At 43.2% G+C, this 19,591-nt stretch overlaps 1 protein-coding gene across 1 annotated transcript in view; it reads right to left on the reverse strand.

The window, feature by feature from the left end:
- Positions 1-3,874: 3,874 nt before the first annotated feature.
- The window catches only part of LOC311109186 (tyrosine-protein kinase Yes), a 47,896-nt gene continuing 32,179 nt past the window's right edge, over positions 3,875-19,591 (reverse strand). The window contains exons 8-12 of the mRNA XM_084152025.1: positions 16,852-17,031; positions 15,451-15,527; positions 14,984-15,137; positions 7,885-8,016; positions 3,875-6,100 (exon numbers count right to left, since the gene is read on the reverse strand). Of these exons, the coding sequence (XP_084008151.1) occupies positions 5,892-6,100; positions 7,885-8,016; positions 14,984-15,137; positions 15,451-15,527; positions 16,852-17,031 (752 nt within the window). The 3' untranslated portion in view covers positions 3,875-5,891. The remainder of the gene's footprint in view (positions 6,101-7,884; positions 8,017-14,983; positions 15,138-15,450; positions 15,528-16,851; positions 17,032-19,591) is intronic.

The raw sequence follows: 19,591 nt of genomic DNA on the forward strand, positions 1-19,591 counted from the left end.
AGTGGACCCTTGCATTTTGGCTGATCCATTTGTGGTTTCAAGATGGGTGAAAAAAGCGTTGGGTAAAGTGGAATCGGTGAGGGTAACCAGAAGTGGTCTAGTGATAATTGTTTGTGTTTCTGTTGGGCAAAGGGAGAAGGCGCTCAGAATTAAAGAAATGGGGGAAAGAATTGTGAATTGTTTTGCTCTCAAGAAAAGGGCGCCATTGAAAGGAGTGATTACTTGGGTATCAGTAAATGTAAAAGTGGACCAACTGATGGGGAAGATTCCCGGTGTTTGTAATGCTCGTCGTTTGGTGCGACGCAAACAGGGTGGCGAGAGTGGGGAAACAGAAGAGTCATTGTCTGTTCTTTAGAGTTTTGAAGTTGAGTCTTTGCCTGACAAAGTTAAATTAGGATATATAAGTTATCCTGTACGAGCTTATGTGCCGAATACATTACGATGTTACAGATGTCAAACTTATGGGCATGTGGCAGCAGTATGTAGGAGGGAGGTTCCAAGGTTTGAGAAGTTTGCAGAAGGGCATGAAACAAAGGAAGGTGTAGGATTGGGGAAAGTAGTGGTATGTGCTAATTGTAGGGCTGCCCATGGGGCTGGGGATCAGAAATGTCCTGTGCGAGAGAAGCAGGTTGAGGTTTCCAGGGTAAGAGTAGTGAAGAAGTTGTCATATGCTGAGGCAGTGAAGAAAGTAGAGGAAAAGGGGTCAAGGGGAGGAGTGGTAAGAGTAGTAGATTTGTACCAGTACAGAGGGATAGGACAACAAGTGATGTTTCAGTAATATTGGATTTTTAGCATTTATAGCAATGGTTATTAATTGTACTGCAGGGATGGAACGTAAGTCGAAGAAAATTGAGGTTGTGGTGGCAGCTGCAGAGAGGTATTTGGGTGTGCGAGACTTGACATCAGAAGAGTTACACAGAGTGTTAAGTGGTGATGTCCCATCATTTCAGGTTGAGGACATGAGGTAGGAATTAATATATTTAAATAGTGGAGAAGGATGGTGTTAATTATTAATAATAATTTTGAATTTGTGAGTGTAGTGTTAGATGGTAGGGTATTTATTTAATTTTATTTTTCAAGCAAAATATAAGGGAGTTTTACTCCAGTCTAGTAGGTGGTGGTAATGCAACAAATTGGATGCCAACCACCGTTAAACCTCATTGAAGAAGAAGAAGGCGGTCCTTCCTGACGTGAGTTATCTTCCACAGGAGAGAGAGGATAGCTGTTTTGATTGGGGTCTGAGCAAGCGAATCGAGGAATCCGGGAAAAAGGGAGTGCGCTTGTTTGAAATGGAAAAGGATGGCGGTAACTATTGATATAGAAGAACATCAAGACGAAGCAGCTGATTTACACGTGGGATGAGGGTGAAGTATCGGAGGTGGTAGGTGTGGTGAAGCCCGAGGCTTGCACCAAGGGTCAGGATAAAGATGAGTCTGTGACAGTAGGAGTGAAGTTTTGGGAAAATGTGGACCCTTGCCTTTTGGCTGATCCATTTGTGGTTTCAGGGTGGGTGAAAGCAGAGTTGGTTGCTGTGGAATCGTTGAGGGTAATCAGAAGTGGTGTGAGAAGTGTGCAGAAGTGCATGAGACAAAGGAATGTGTAGCATTGGGGAAAGTAGTGGTATGTGTTAATTGTAAGGGTGCCCATGGGGCTGGGGATCAGAAATGTCCCGTGCGAGAGAGGCAGGTTGTAGTTTCCAGGGTTAGAGTAGTGCAGAAGTTGTCATATGCTGAGGCAGTGAAGAAAGTAGAGGAAGATGGGTCAAGGGGGAGGGATCCTGAGAGGAGTGGTGAGAGTAGTAGATATGTACCAGTACAGAGGGATAAACCAATAAGTGATATGTTTTAGTAAGATTGGATTTTTGGCATTTATAGCAATGGTTATCAACTGTACTGCAGGGATGGAATGTAAGTCGCCGAAAATTGAGGTTGTGGTGGCAGCTGCAGAGAGGGATTTGCGTGTGCGAGACTTGACACCAGAAGAGTTACACTGTGTGTTAAGTGGTGGTGTCCCATCCTTTCAGACTGTTGGTCTGAAGTAGGACTACATAGATTCAAATAGTGGAGTATGGTATTTATAATTATTTTGTAAATTCTTTGTCAGTGTAGTGTTTGATGGTAGGGTATTAGTTCTTAAAAATGAAATAAAACAAACAAAGCTAAGTATAAGGGAGTAATACTCCAGTCTAGTAGGTGGTGGTAATGCAACATTTATTGGATGCCAACTGCCGTTAAACCTCATCGAAGAAGAAGAACCGGGTTAGAGGTTGGGGTGTCTAATGGAAACGCTGTAGGAGTCGGCAGGCACAGAGCCAGCTTACCGAGCGAGCGACTAGCTAAGGAAAAAGATGGCAGAAACGGATGATGAAACGGATGATGAAGTGGATTCTGAATCTAATGGCGGTAGAATCAAGGAGAATTGGAATATTGTCCAAAAGAATGGAAAACAGAGAAAAGTAGTGATGAGAATGACACTTCGTATCTTGTAGGAGTACGGTTTGTAAATGAGGAGCAGCTGATCGAATTACCAATCTTGAGGAATCCATTTGAGAGAGTGCTGGGTAGAGTGAAGGCTGTGAGGATCACGAGAGGCGGGCTTTTTTAGATTTTTTGTGCTTCTGCGGATCAGAAGAAAGTGTGTTGCGTCTCACCAGATTTGATCAGTTTGAAGTGTCGTGTGTGTCTCTTAGGAACAGGGCACCCCTCAAGGGGGTTATATCTGGCGTCTCTAGGGAAGTCGATATTGAAGAGATAAAAAATATTCCTGGAGTGATTGATGCATGTCGGATGAATCATGTGGGGAATGAAGAAAAAGTCTAGCTGTTCTTTTGGTTTTTGATATGGAGTCTCTCCCTACTCAAGTGCAGTTAGGGTATGTTAACTACAGTCTGAGCATTTATCCCAAGACCAATGCAGTATGATCATTGTAAAGCTTTTGGTCATGTTTCAAGTGTTTGCAGAAGGGAGAAGCCGAGATGTCCAAGTTGTGGAAAATATCATATAATGTGTTATAAAAGTGATGAAAATGTGACATGTTGCAATTGTGGTGGGAACCATGAAGCTGTTAAAAGGGTTGAGGGTTTGAATGGTGCACCTGAAGAGTCCATGGTGGTGGATAGGCCTTCACTGCAGGCTGCAGGGGTTGCCTTTCACCAGCAGGATCCTGACATTTTTAAGGTTAAGAAGCTGGACTTTGTGGCCTTTAAAGCTATGGTGATTAATGGCACTACCAAGGTGGAGAGAAGGTCCAGGAAGATAGAAATCATTGTGGATGCGGCGGAGCGGTTCCTGGGGCTGAAAGACTTCTCGGCGATGGAGTTACATGGAATATTGTCACAAGCTGTACCACCCTCTCGGGCCCTAGAACCTGAGATGGGAGATTTGAAAGACGGAAGAAGTGGGAGTTTTGTTTTGTCAATGTACTATTTTTATTTGGGTAGATTAAGTTAGTTTCCCTATTACGTATGGATTTTCTTTTTACCTTGTTTTGGTTTCAACCCGTCCAGTTGGTGGGGGCAATACACCTTTTTGGGTTGTAGTCCGCCATAAAACCCACAGAAGAAGAACCGGGTTAGCGTTGATTGCATTCTATTTGAAACCGACTGCAGCGCAGATTACCGTTTAATTTGAGCAGGGCGCGCCTCCCTTATCGGCTACGCCAGGTCACGTGACGGGCCATAGCCCAGTTAAATCCGGGGCAGTTTAATAGAACTCAGTCAATGTAACTAGCAAAAATGAATTAATGCCAATAATATGAAACATTGTGACAAAGAAATTAAACATAGTGACAGCTCGTGATTCGACAACTGATATCAACTGCCTGTTGTCTGTATGAAACTAATGAATCTAGCTAATTCAACAACGAATACCACACATTTTAAAATCTGAAATGTTTAATTTTCCAACTGTACAAATTCCACAAATTAGCATCTAAACCATAATTTTTTCTACACCAACTTTATAACTTGCATTATAGTCTTTGATGTCTTAAACAAAAGTGATAAACTGCCTGGTGTCTGTATGAAACTAATGAATCTAACGAATTCAACAACAAATACCACACATTAAAATCTGAAATGTTTAATTTTCCAACTGTTCAAATTCCACAAATTAGCATCTAAATCATAATTATTTCTCTTTTCACCAACTTTATAACTTGCATTCTAGTCTTTGATGTCCTTTTTTATTTATTTATAAAATTAGGATTTCACAACTTTGTACAAAGCCCTTCTATAAAACCCCAGCTGACCATGTGTTCTGCCCATCTATGCATAATCAAATGCAACACTGAATTGATGAGTTTAAAGAAAAACAAAGGAGCAAAATAACAACTGTAGATGTGACATGACACATTAAAAAGACCTTTGAGCTTCCTCCATGTTGCAGTCTTAAAATAACTGACTGTTCACTGGTTACGACTACTTTATTAAAAACAAATTGTCAGAATAAAATCCCATCCTCTTTGTATCTAGGCTGAAACTTTAGACTGAATGAAATCCATTCACACAAAATCACATGTAGACAACATAAACAGTTCAGGTGCTTTGGCAATATTTTCCCATAAAGGCAAAATTGTTACTTTTTGACCATTTTTAGAACTGAAAATGAAACACGTGAGGATGAGTCAAGTATAGAATCCAAAAGAAAAAGTTTGTTAAAGGACTTCTCCATGTATGTGAGAGAGAAGGCCAAGTCCTCTTTAACATAGGTGTGTAGAAGTTATTACTGGCATGTAATGGCCAAATCAGGTGGTCAAATTCTGGACCTAAGAGAGTGAACATTTAGTTTGTGTAGTGTAGTGCTATGATATGTGCAGAGACGAGCCACATTGGCATGTAGCTTAGTGATCTACAGGGCTGTTGGCTTTGCAAGGCGAGAGCTGAATATTCTCCCATCTCACAGTGGTACATTGCTCTGGGGGGAAGTTTCCCCTAGGTACAGATCTAGGATCAGCTTCCATTCCCATAAATGCTCAATTGAACCAAGATCAGTGTCTAGTGGCAACTTCATCCTACTGCTACATATGCAGAAAATGCTCTGTAGTGATCTTTAAAGAGGTTATTTAACTTGGCATAGCAATGGTCTGTCTGGGACACATAACATGATGGCCTTAGTGTTGTAAAAATGTCCAACTGAAGGACTCGAAGGGAAGGCTTCACATGAACCATGTCCATGATATGAATCATTCTTACAGTTACATAGAATAAAATCAACAAATAAAATAGAAAATGAGCAGACAAGACGGACCCACGCAATTCAACTGTCCCTGATCCGCGCCACTCAAGTCAATCATTCAGAAAAACACAGGAGAAAGAAAAGCATTTTCCTGGTTGAGCTGATGAAATGTACTGAACACAGAACTGAATTATCCCGACTGAAATATTCCCACAGTACTTGACAATATTTTCGCCACTTACAGTACATCCTTCTCTCTCGTCCTCCGTTTTGAAGAGCTCTTATTCCAAGGGCCCCTACCCATCTCTCTCATGTGCCATTTTCACAGTTCAACAAAGATTTTAAAAACAACACAACAGAATGATTGGTCACTTTGAAAAAGAACATGGTCATTATAACCATGTGAGAAACTGAGGAATAAAAAAACCAAAGGAACAAAAGGAGTAAAGTCATACAAACTAAGACCTGTAGTACCTGAAATAAAAAATTAAATGATCAGTGAAAATTAGTGTAAAAAAAAAAAACGCACATTTATTTTTATCATCAAGGACAGCAGTGGTTTGTGCAACTCGATAACCAAGCTTCCAGTTGCCTTTTCTGAAGCACATTATTCATAGCGTTTAGTCTCCATGCGTCTGTATCGGAGTCTGCTCCTCCTGGGTGGAGGGATACTTTGCATGGTGAACGGGTCAAGGGCTGCGTTGCGGCCAGGCCTGACTATAGGTTATCCCCGGGCTGGTACTGTGGCTCCGTGGCTGTGAAGTAGTCCTCCAGGAAGGACTGGATGTATTCGAAGGTGGGCCTCTCGTCGGGGTCCTTCTTCCAGCAAAGCTTCATCATCTCGTGGAGGGAGTCGGGACAGCCCTGGGGGCACGGCATACGGTAACCCCGCTCCACCTGCTCCAGGACCTCCCTGTTCACCATGCCTGGGTGGAGAGAGAGAGAGCGAAATGGAAAGAGATAAATAAGAGAGCGGGGCTCAGTCTGTTTAGTGCCCATTACATTAACTGTGCAGTCAACCGTATCAGTTAGGTCACACAATAAAATCAAGATTATCCACAACAAAACTAGGTCTGTGATCTAATTCCATTGAGAATTCGCTCCAAACGCTTCACTAGACTATTACACCCCCCTCCTCCCCCTCAAAAAGCATAAATAAAAAGGGGGCCTGAAACAGGGGTTGGAACCGGTTCAGGGAACAGAACCGAAACCGGTAATGGAAGTGATCTATACTGTTCCGGAACAGAACCATTATTTTAAAAGCATGGGAACCGGTTAATAACGTTATTTTACGTTACTGGCTACACGCCTACACAAAGCCCTCACTGTCAATCAGAAACGTATTCCAGTGTCTGCCTGCCAGCTGGAAATCTTTGCCAGTGCATGTAGGCTTCCTGCCCCTCCCCTTCCGAAGCATAGTCTACTGTAGCCTGATGATGTTACAAGCGTGATTCAGAAATTAGGGAGAGAGAGTTTTAATTATAGAAGAATGGATTAACTTTTTTAATGCTAGCTAAGGATACTATAGTTATCACGTTTCACATTGGATCTATTAACTACAAAAAGGTAAGACTTGTTTTCATTTAAATTCTGGTGCCGCTCTGCACACACAAGCTTCTTAGCTAGCTAGCTAGCTCTGGTCCAACATTAAGCCAACTCTCTGAAGTTCAAGTACATTCAAAGTTCCTTCATACTGTAGAAGCCGCTCCTCCGTAGATATCATTCTGTGGGCCTAATTCAGATAATGAATGTCATAACAACAAGATGCCAAGCCTCTTCCTCTACCCTCTCTCCCCACCTGCAAAATTTCAGTCGCATCCTGCGCCCTACACTTGTCTGTACAATGCATGTAAATAGTTTGCCCACTCCATAGCAAACTGCTCTATCTGCACTGATTGGTGAAGTAATTTTTATGTCGAGCTAAATGTAACAAAACGGTTGATTTCAGAGGTTTAAAAAGGAACAGAAGGGAACGATATAAGCCATTACTTTTATTGGGGTTCAAACCGGTTCAGAACTTTATTTTGCTGGTCGGAACAGTGTAACGGAACAAAAATAATAATGGTGCTGTTCAGAACGAAACGATTGGAAAATAATTTCGGTTCCAACGCCTGGCCTGAAGGTTAGTGTCTGTGTGTGTCAGCGTTTCAGAGCATCCATCCTTCTCTCTTGCGCTCTCCCCAGAGCCCGATCAGTCTGGGACAGATGGTTCTAAACAAGAGTGGTGTTCAATCTCCGGATCAGATCCCACCAGATGGTCTCCTCTAATCTCAGCCAGCTTGTGTGTGTGTGTGTGTGTGTGTGTGTTTACTCCGCAGAGACAAAAACAGCAATCACAGACAGTGTCACCCCTGGCCCACTTCCTAGGACAGTATTAACTAGTCTAGGCTATAAGACTGGTGACGGATCACCTTTCACCAAATTAGTCACTTCCTTGTTGACATTGCGCTGGCATCTACCTCTGACTACTCCTCCTGGTTACACAAGAAATCTGCTTCCCAGCTTTAGGATTCATACAATTGACATATCTTAACCAGATAGACAGCCTCACAGACTGCCATTGTTGTTATGGAACTCCATCCCAAATGGCACTCTAATCCCTACGTAGTGCCCATTCCCTATAAGCTCTAGTCAAAGGAAGTGCACTATATAGGGAATAGGGTGCCATGTAGGACTCAAACATGGTTTTTGATTTTGTCTGTGTTCTCACCTGGGTAGGGCACCCTGCCCTTGGTGACCAGTTCGGTGAGTAAGATGCCGAAGGACCAGCCGTCTGACTTGATAGTGAAGCGGCCGTACAGGGCAGCCTCGGGAGCCGTCCACTTGATTGGGAACTTGGCCCCTAAAAACCAGAGCAGGAGGGGAAGAGATAAAAGAAGAGGGGGCAGGGAGAAAGAGAGAGAGAGAAAGAAGAGAGACAGAACATTAACTTCCACTAGGGGTCATCAGAGGTCATTCAGCTGTGCCATAACGACTGAGAAGTGACCGATATCACAGTTCACACTCAAGTCTGCCATAACAATTACACTATTGACCTCTGTAACAAAATGAATCATAGCTTCTTTTTTTTAACGGTTGAAGTGTGATCTGGTTGCAAGGAAATGGATCGAAACATAATTAGAAAAAATATAGCACAGCAGGGTGAAAAACCCAAAGTCACATTCCAAAAGGTTTGAGGTTTATGAGTGTTGTTGAGTGGAAAAAGGAGTGTTAGTGTCAAACGCCTGTTTCTCTGCTGAAACCATTGGGCTTCAATGGTTAAGCAGCAGGCAGCTTGAGAGAGTTTACTCACCTCAACTAATCAGAGTGGATATGACCATCTGCTTTCCGCCATTAGCCTAATTTACCATGGTAGGAAATAGGGTTGAATATTTTCCCGGTATTTTACAAATGTTCAATTCCGAGAATAAATCACTTTTCTCCCGGGTAACCCGGTATTTCCCGCCAAAACAGGAACAGGAAGTGTCATTCAAGCCCCGTGTAGCTCAGTTGGTAGAGCATGGCACTTGCAACACCAGGGTTTTGGGTTCGATTCCCACGGGGGGCCAGTATGAAAATGTATGCACTCACTAACTGTAAGTCGCTCTGGATAAGAGTGTCTGCTAAATGACTAAAATGTAAAGCATATAAATATATGTCTGGATTTGATTAGAGCTTTGATCAGCATGAAAATTCAAACCTGATGCTAGCGGAACATGAAGAGCCATATATTAAATACATTTTATGAGCCCTAAATTAACGACATTTAATGAGCCGAAGCTCAAAAAAGCCCAAATGATTGTGCTGTTATCCTTATACATTTGATATAGGCTACTGCACATTACGCACAATAGATAAACATAAAAGCCCATAGATGTAGCTAGCTATATGCTCTCTTGGGTAAATAAATGAAACTAGCTCCAGAAGGCTAATCTTTTTGAGTGTGAACTATATTACTGTACTGTATTGTATTTTATGGACTGGAATTACGCACAAACCATGATAAAGCATCTGGTGCAGCACACGCGGCTTACAAAGTTATAAGTATAGGCTAGCAAATTTGATTTACATTTTTTAATTTAATATGTCCTATTTGTATAATTAGTAGGCTGACGCATATATACCTGTCATAATATTTCCCCTAATGTTATTAGCCTACCTCCTCTTTCTCTCTCCATTGTTGCTTCATTCCTTCCTCGCTTTCAACAGTTAAATGAAATAAGTTGTTGTCCTCATCTTCATCATTCTAATGACATCCTTGAATAATATAGGACTAGAATTAAATGCAGGCTTTCACTTCTCTTCACGAAGATTGATTGAATGGTTATGGGTCTGAATAAATAACTGCTATAACCTACAACCATCGCGCGTTATTTTACGTGAGCCACTCCTTTGTTGCCTTGGCCGTGTGTTTTGGGTCATTGTCATGCTGGAATACCCATCCACGACCCATTTTCAATATCCTGGCTGAGGGAAGGAGGTTCTCACCCAGGATTTGACGGTACATGGCCCCGTCCATCGTCCCTTTGATGCGGTGAAGTTGTCCTGTCCCCTTAGCAGAAAAACACCCCCAAAGCATAATGTTTCCACCTCCATGTTTGACGGTGGAGATGGTGTTCTTGGGGTCATAGGCAGCATTCCTCCTCCTCCAAACACGGCGAGTTGAGTTGATGCCAAAGAGCTCGATTTTGGTCTCATCCGACCACAACACTTTCACCCAGTTCTCCTCTGAATCATTCAGATGTTCATTGGCAAACTTCAGATGGCCCTGTATATGTGCTTTCTTGAGCAGGGGGACCTTGCGGGCACTGCAGGATTTCAGTCTTTCACGGCGTAGTGTGTTACCAATTGTTTTCTTGTTGACTATGGTCCCAGCTGCCTTGAGATCATTGACAAGATCCTCCCGTGTAGTTCTGGGCTGATTCCTCACCGTTCTCATGATCATTGCAACTCCACGAGGTGAGATCTTGCATGGAGCCCCAGGCCGAGGGAGATTGACAGTGCTTTTGTGTTTTTTGTGTTTCTTCCATTTGTGAATAATCGCACCAACTGTTGTCACCTTCTCACCAAGCTGGTTGGCGATGGTCTTGTAGCCCATTCCAGCCTTGTGTAGGTCTACAATCTTGTCCCTGACATCCTTGGAGAGCTCTTTGGTCTTGGCCATGGTGGAGAGTTTGGAATCTGATTGATTGATTGCTTCTGTGGACAGGTGTCTTTTATACAGGTAACAAACGGAGATTAGGAGCATTCCCTTTAAGAGTGTGCTCCTAATCTCAGCTAGTTACCTGTATAAAAGACACCTGGGAGCCAGAAATCTTTCTGATTGAGGGGGGGTCAAATACTTATTTCCCTCATTAAAATGCAAATCAATTTATAACATTTTTAACATGCGTTTTTCTGGATTCACTGTTCAAATAAACCTACCATTAAAATGATCGACTGATAATTTCTTTGTCAGTGGGCAAACGTACAAAATCAGCTGATTTTGTACGTTTGCCCACTGACAAAGAAATAATCAGTCTATAATTTTAATGGTAGTTTTATTTGAACAGTGAGAGACAGAATAACAACAAAAAAATCCAGAAAAACGCATGTCAAAAATGTTATAAATTGATTTGCATTTTAATGAGGAAAATAAGTATTTGACCCCTCTGCCAAACATGACTTAGTACTTGGTGGCAAAACCCTTGTTGGCAATCACAGAGGTCAGACGTTTCTTGTAGTTGGCCACCAGGTTTGCACACATCTCAGGAGGAATTTTGTTCCACTCCTCTTTGCAGATCTTCTCCAAGTCATTAAGGTTTCGAGGCTGACGTTTGGCAACTCGAACCTTCAGCTCCCTCCACATATTTTCTATGGGATTAAGGTCTGGAGACTGGCTACTCCAGGACCTTAATGTGCTTCTTCTTGAGCCACTCCTTTGTTGCCTTGGCCGTGTGTTTTGGGTCATTGTCATGCTGGAATACCATGATTCCATATGTGTTATTTCCTAGTTTTGATGTCTTCACTTTTATTCTACAATGTAGAAAAGAGTAAAAATAAAGAAAAATCCTTGAATGAGTAGGTGAGTCCAAACTTTTGACTGGTACTATATATATATATATATATATATATATATATATATATATATATATATATATATATATATATATATATATATATATATATATATATATATATATATATATATATATATTTGTTTAATGGAAAAATACTCCTCTCTGAACTTAAACGACTTAAACCAGGTAGAAAGTGTGTAGAAATGATAATGAACTTACATTTAATTTAATATCTGAACAATTTTTCTTCAATCACAGTATTTCCAATATAGTGAGTTTATTAACAATCTTCATCAAGAATATTGGCAAATTTTCATTATTGACAATGAAAGAGGTGGCAATGTTGTTCCCTTGCCATAGAAATGCTGCATTTACTATTAATATAGCATTAAACATAGTTTTACAGATTGTATTTTGGCAATTATTTTCCAGAGGCAGAACCAGTTGAGAACCAATGCTCTAGAGGAATACCAGTCATTACCTTTGAAATCCATGAATGGAAGTGCACAGGTCAGGGCAAAGGAGAGATTATTGGGACGCAACAAGGGACTCTAAGCCTTGTGTCCCTAGGTCCCGGCTGTCTGTCCCAGAGCTCTACTTGCCTTGCCTCTTTCCACCCGTACACACCTCGACGAATGGGATTTTAAACCCTAAGCCCCTCTGTCCCATCTCTCGGTACTACGGTTTCACATCATACCGTGCTTCTCTCACCCTGGGATATACGGTATTATTGGTTTAGTACACAAGGGGGCGCCAAAACAAAAGCAAAAAAGCCCGTTGGGCGTCTATTACCAGAATGCAAACAAAATTACCACAAGTAATTGCGAATTTCCATCAAGGCCACTAGCTAAATATGCTAACGAGTGCAAACGAAAATAAACGAACTGCAAAGACAGGCAATCCAGCTCATAAAAGTTATACATATAAAGGTAGGAGCTACCGAATGTCATTTTTGTTGAGTTTGGACATTTATAAGCGAAAATGTGAACGAGAGACTTTGTGCAAATGAACAAAGTTTTGACGCATGCAGTACTGGCTCTCCAGCAGCATGTCTACAAGCTGTGTCTGTGTGGAGTCTGGAGTCACTAGGGCAACGGGCCGGCCTGCTCTGCTCGGAGAAGAGGGGGGGAGGAGCAGACCACCAAGAACAGAGAGGAGAAGAAACTCAAGGAAATCAAGATACCAGTAGCAGCTGTACAAATAACCCATCCAAAAGGGCTTTGCCTTCTCAAACACGGCAGAAAGCGAACACAATATGATGCCCCGTCACCTCATTCATTCAGCCACTTACTTAGATAGCAAGGGGTCGTGTAAACTCATAATTATGCGTTTTTCACACAGGAAAAAGAAGATGAAACGCATAAGAAATATCTTGCTGCGTTTTGTAAACACAGATCTAAAATGCTTCTTATTGTAATTTATGTTCGGCATCAGACTAATTTTCTGCTTCAGTTGCACTTCTAAACTCAGATGAAAATTCACAAACGGGCATTCTACACTGCTCAAAAAAATAAAGGGAACACTAAAATAACACATCCTAGATCTGAATGAATGAAATAATCTTATTAAATACTTTTTTCTTTACATAGTTGATTGTGCTGACAACAAAATCACACAAAAATTATCAATGGAAATCAAATTTATCAACCCATGGAGGTCTGGATTTGGAGTCACCCTCAAAATTAAAGTAGAAAACCACACTACAGGCTGATCCAACTTTGATGTAATGTCCTTAAAACAAGTCAAAATTAGGCTCAGTAGTGTGTTTGGCCTCCACGTGCCTGTATGACCTCCCTACAACGCCTGGGCATGCTCCTGATGAGGTGGCGGATGGTCTTCTGAGGGATCTCCTCCCAGACCTGGACTAAAGCATCCGCCAACTCCTGGACAGTCTGTGGTGCAACGTGGTGTTGGTGGATGGAGCGAGACATGATGTCCCAGATGTGCTCAATTGGATTCTGGTCTGGGGAACGGGCGGGCCAGTCCATAGCATCAATGCCTTCCTCTTGCAGGAACTGCTGACACACTCCAGCCACATGAGGTCTAGCATTGTCTTGCATTAGGAGGAACCCAGGGCCAACCGCACCAGCATATGGTCTCACAAGGGGTCTGAGGATCTCATCTCGGTACCTAATGGCAGTCAAAATACCTATGGCGAGCACATGGAGGGCTGTGCGGCCCCCCAAAGAAATGCCACCCCACACCATGACTGACCCACCGCCAAACCGGTCATGCTGGAGGATGTTGCAGGCAGCAGAACGTTCTCCACGGCGTCTCCAGACTCTGTCACGTCTGTCACGTGCTCAGTGTGAACCTGCTTTCATCTGTGAAGAGCACAGGGCGCCAGTGGCGAATTTGCCAATCTTGGTGTTCTCTGGCAAATACCAAACGTCCTGCACGGTGTTAGGCTGTAAGCACAACCCCCACCTGTGGACGTCGGGCCCTCATACCACCCTCATGGAGTCTGTTTCTGACCGTTTGAGCAGACACATGCACATTTGTGGCCTGCTGGAGGTCATTTTACAGGGCTCTGGCAGTGCTCCTCCTGCTCCTCCTTGCACAAAGGCGGAGGTAGCGGTCCTGCTGCTGGGTTGTTGCCCTCCTACGGCCTCCTCCACGTCTCCTGATGTCCTGGCCTGTCTCCTGGTAGTGCCTCCATGCTCTGGACACTACGCTGACAGACACAGCAAACCTTCTTGCCACAGCTCGCATTGATGTGCCATCCTGGATGACCTGCACTACTACCTGAGCCACTTGTGTGGGTTTTAGACTCCGTCTCATGCTACCACTAGAGTGAAAGCACCGCCAGCATTCAAAAGTGACCAAAACATCAGCCAGAAAGCATAGGAACTGAGAAGTGGTCTGTGGTCACCACCTGCAAAACCAGTCCTTTATTGGGGGTGTCTTGCTAATTGCCTATAATTTCCACCTGTTGTCTATTCCATTTGCACAACAGCATGTGACATTTATTGTCAATCAGTGTTGCTTCCTAAGTGGACAGTTTGATTTCACAGAAGTGTGATTGACTTGGAGTTACATTGTGTTGTTTAAGTGTTCCCTTTATTTTTTTGAGCAGTGTACTTAGCAGACAGCACTCTGACTGATGTGTAGCTACTTTTCTCCTGTACTCTTCTCAGTATAGCCAGCCTACTTTTCTCTGGTAAAATGCAAGATTCACTTTAAGAAAAACATTAGGAAATGCAGCTGGCTACATTCTTTTCTATGACAGGCCTACACATTAGAAATATGATGGCCATGTATAGTTTTTGCTTTGTCATTGTAAGCTCATTTACTTGAGTGGCTGCCAGCCAAATAGCGTTGCACTTCTGTTGTCATCTGATGAAAGTGAAGCTATTTTCTGTGTTGCACTAATGTATTTTCATGTCTCTGATGACTCTATTGAAGCAGAAATACACTTGACTTTCAATATAAAACGCAACCCCTGTCAATACACAGCTGGACTCACCTGCTCCTGCTTTCTCCTGTTGTGCTATTTACAAACAAACACGTGACTGACTCAACTGTGCTGGTGAACTAAGTAAGCTTCATTATGGAAAATAATGTGACAGGTGAAATAAGAATGCATTGCACAAGTTGACTGCAGGTATTTACCTAAAAAATAACTACAAATATTACAATGTATTGAAAATCTTCAAATAAATAGTTTAACAGTATTGACGGTATTGAAAAAACATCCCGTAGCCATTTCCAAATACCCCGGTATACGGTATATACGGTATACCGCCCAATCCTACTCTGTCCTCTACTAACCTTGCCTAGCTGTGTACTCGTTGTCCTCGATCAGCCTGGCCAGACCAAAGTCGGCGATCTTGCACACCAAGTTGTCCGCGACCAGGATGTTAGCGGCGCGCAGGTCCCTGTGGATGTAGTTCATCCTCTCGATGAAAGCCATTCCGTCAGCGATCTGAAGAAAACAAGCAGAATGGTTTAACACTCCATTTTATCACTGATGCCCACGTTGATATTTGCTGTGATGCACTCAAAGCGGAGCAGCCCGTCTTCGGTTAAATCCTAAATTACACCCTAATCCCTATTTAGTGCACTACTCTGTTCACACAGGAGGGAGGAATATGGTGATGGAGATAAGAATAAATGATTTTTTCTTGTACTACTTGCAATCAAAAAGAGGCCAAATGTATCCTTAGGTGGAGATACTGAGGGGTGAGGCACTTGGAAACATACATGGTAGTTTACTGAGAGGCTGACTTTTGACTTACCTGTGCAGCCATATCTACAAGCAAGGGAAGCTTGAGGAATTTACCATCTCCCTCCTTCAGGAAATCCAGCAAACTTCCTACAATTACAAAATCAGCAACACATGACAGTTACTGTACCAGAGAGAGAGTGCTGCAAATGTTGCCAACAGCGCGGCAACAAACCACCACAGAAATAGTGGCTTAAGACTTCTTAAATACGACTTCTTAAATATTCCCTTGGTATTGATGAAGCTAGCTGCTTGTGTCTATGTTTGGTACATGGCTCTTAATGACATCTAGGATGAGCCCCAAATGACACCTTATTAACCTATATAGTGCACTACTTTTGCCCAGAGACCTATGGGGCCCTGGTGACTGGTCAAAACTAGTACACTATATAGGGAATAGGGTGTCATTTGGGACACAGATATCACCATTTCCTCAGTGTGAGAGGAAACCAGGATTAGAGTTTCAGGGGACACCAATGGGATAAACACACACTCTCCTGTATGAGTTAGGCTAATCTACACACACACCAATGCAATATAATTCAGAACACACACACACACACACACAGGGGTCACTGAGTCCATTTACAGGGATACGTCATTAGTGTTCAATCACTAATTAAAAAGAAACAGGGAGACGCTTTGCAGTCAAGAAAGATGAAAGCTCGCCACAAAACTGCTGCAGTTTTCAATTAAAGATCTCTGCTCCGGGCCTCCAAAACCCACATGGGATTTCCAAGGACTTTCAAACTGTAGGGTATGTTAATTAAAACGGCCATAACATTTACATTTTTTTTCCTTTAAGGAAATTGGCCGGGGTACTTCTAATCGGATGATGTGTGTGTTGTGGCGTAACATCTAAAACTTCGGATTCCAGACTTTCTCCCCCAGGCGTGTGTGTGTGTGTAAGGAACCTTCTGGAGAGAGGCTTTAGCTATAACTTTCTAATTACACATCTAAAATCAGCCGTAGATCTACGTCTCTACACCATGCTGCCGGTCACACACACGTCACTGCATCTGTGTGTGTCATGAACATGTGTACCTGCTACCTAGCCATGTCTGTTGGCTTGTTCCACATTGTTGCCGACGTGAAGCATTTTGGGTCAAATGTGACCGACTGACTGATCCACAAATAATAAGGAGTAGTTATTTATGATGCAAGGTAATTTGTAGATCAGCCAGTCAGCAGTCGCCTGCAATGTCGAACAAGCCCTCCGACTACTGCCCCTACGCAGATGGGTTATGCGATGCATGCATATGTGCCTTTATGCATGCGTGAGTCATAAACATGGGTGCGTTTAGTCATGTACTTTGTAACTATGTAGATGGATTTCCATGTCACGTGTGTGTGTGTGCATTAATATGCGTGTGATTTATATGCGTCTGCTATACGTGCGTATGACGATGTGTACCTTTGGCCATGTACTCAGTGACGATGTAGATGGGTTCCTCAGACACCACGGCGTAGAGGGGCACCAGCTTGTCGTGCCTCAGCTTCTTCATGATCTGGGCCTCCTGGAGGAAGGCCTCGGGGGACATGGTGCCTGGCTTCAGGGTCTTAATCGCCACCTTGGTGGTGCCGTTCCACGTGCCTGAATAGAATGACACATTTTGAGTAAGTCGAGTCATGATGCTACCTCTTATTGTACTAGAAAGACAATGGTGTAAACAGGAGTAAACAAATGGTCATTTCCAACACAGTACACATTATGTATGTGTACCAAATTGCACACTATTCCCTATACAGCCTGGTCAAAAGTAGTGCACTACATAGGGATTAGGGTAAAATTTGGGATGCAACCTCTGACATGATACAGTACGGCTACTGTTTATAGAGTTATACAGAGTGTCATAGGTACAATGTGATAAACGGGGTGTACTTGGGGTACATCGAGGAAAAAACACATGAAGTTATGAGCTGTAGCTGAAAGGACTTGAGTCCCTGAAGGAGCGGATGCTACTGTGACAGAGCGAGTCTTCACTTATGTGCAGATATGGGATATACAAACAAATATATATATATATATATATATATTTTTTGTCCTATCATGATGGAACGGTGCCAACCCTATATCCTAGACACCCACCTGAGTGACCCACCCACTAAGGAGAATTCCTTTTCCATTTTATAGGCCTGCTGCAAGTAGCCTATGCAGCCATGACAGAAAGGTGAATGCGGTCAGGGTAGGTCCAAGAGCCAAAGGCCCCAGATGGGATTTTCTCAAAGCTGCTAATGAGTATATTGACGACCTCGTGCCTAGCCGGTGGGAATTCCGGTGGAGTACCCCCACCCAAGTAGTGGCAGTGCTGGCAACACTGGCTGCAGTAACCCATGGGGAGGGGGTCACACTCGGACAATCAGAGAGGGGGCATATTATTGTGGCCCTGGCGGAACAGAATAATCAAACGGTCTGACTGCACAGACGTGCTTGGAAAGATGGGTCACAATGGGGGACTAGCGTGTGTGGGTGCTGGGGGGAAAGGGGGTATCCGAGCTCCATCAGATAGGACTAGATATTGGTTAATCAAATCTTCCCATTCCTGCTCAATTTGGCATGCCTTCTTAAACAGACAAACTTTATACGCATTCACACATCAAGTCTTCTCTTGAGTTGGGCTCGGTGATGGAACAACTGCTGAACATTTGAGCGTGTGTGTGTGCGTGTGTGTGTGTGTGGGGGGGGGGGTGCTAAATGAAGTTATGCAAGATTTTTTTATATCTAAATATATCTTTTTTTAAATAACTAGATGCAGTACAACTGAGGCGAAGGCGTTCAAAATGATGTTGGCTGTTGGCTGCGGATCTGGTTCTGTACTGTAGCTGGCACCATGTGCTCTTTTTAAAGATGGGCCCCTAGCTCTCTCTTAAAGGCCCTAGGATCCATGTGTATAGGGGTGGTCACTGGAACTACAACCCAACTTGGAATGGGGGGAGGTGTTAGCGGGTGGAATATTGGAGGACAATTTGAGGTTTACTTAGTCGCAGCTACAGTATGCTTAACAGTGCAAATATTATGGTACAGACATTAAATTATCATGGTACTTCTTAATGGTAAGTTCACAAACATATTATGGTAAGTATAATCAAAACTTGTATCTCGTTATGGTAAGTGGTAAAATAAGTATAGCTAGTTATAATTGTAATGGCTTAGCAGATAATAAGAAAAGACAATCAGTCTTTACCTGGCTAAAAGAGAAGGAATATGTTATCTATTGTTTACTGGAAACTCATTCTACACCTTTAGTTGAAGTTGTATGGAAAAAGGACTTGGGGGGTGAAATATACTAGATGTTGGAACATTGCTGCGGGGACATGCTTCCATTCAGCCACAAGAGCATTAGTGAGGTCGGGCACTGATTTTGATCGATTAGACCTGGCACACAGTCGGCGTTCCAATTCATCCCAAAGGTGTACGATGGGGTTGAGGTCAGGGCTCTGTGCAGGCCAGTCAAGTTCTTCCACACCGATCTCAACAAACAATTTCTGTATGGACCTCGCTTTGTGCATGGGGGCATTGTCATGCTGAAACAGGAAAGGGCCTTCCCCAAACTGTTGCCACAAACTTGGAAGCACAGAATCGTCTAGAATGTAATTGTATGCTGTATCTTTAAGATTTCCCTTCACTGGAACTAAGGGGCCTAGCCCGAACCATGAAAAACAGCCCCAGACCATTATTCCTCCTCCACTAAACTTTACAGTTAGCACTATGCATTCGGGCAGGTAGCATTCTCCTGGCATCCGCCAAACCCAGATTCGTCCGTCGGACTGCCAGATGGTGAAGTGTGATTCACCACTCTAGAGAACGCGTTTCCACTGCTCCAGAGTCCAACGGCGGCGAGCTTTACACCACTCCAGCCAACGCTTGGCATTGCGCATGGTGATCTTAGGCTTGTGTGCGGCTGCTCGGCCATGGAAACCCATTTCATGAAGCTCCCGACGAACAGTTCTTGTGCTGACGTTGCTTCCAGAGGCAGTTTGGAACTCAGTAGTGAGTGTCGCAACCGAGGACAGACGATTTTTACACACTACACGCTTCAGCACTCGGCGGTCCCGTTCTGTGAGCTTGCGTGGCCTACCACTTCGCGGCTGAGCCGTTGTTGCTCCTAGAAGTTTCCACTTCACAATAACAGCACTTACAGTTGACCGGGGCA

This window comes from Coregonus lavaretus, assembly GCF_964263955.1.
Source record: "Coregonus lavaretus genome assembly, chromosome: 34".
In the NCBI taxonomy this organism is placed as follows: domain Eukaryota; kingdom Metazoa; phylum Chordata; class Actinopteri; order Salmoniformes; family Salmonidae; genus Coregonus; species Coregonus lavaretus.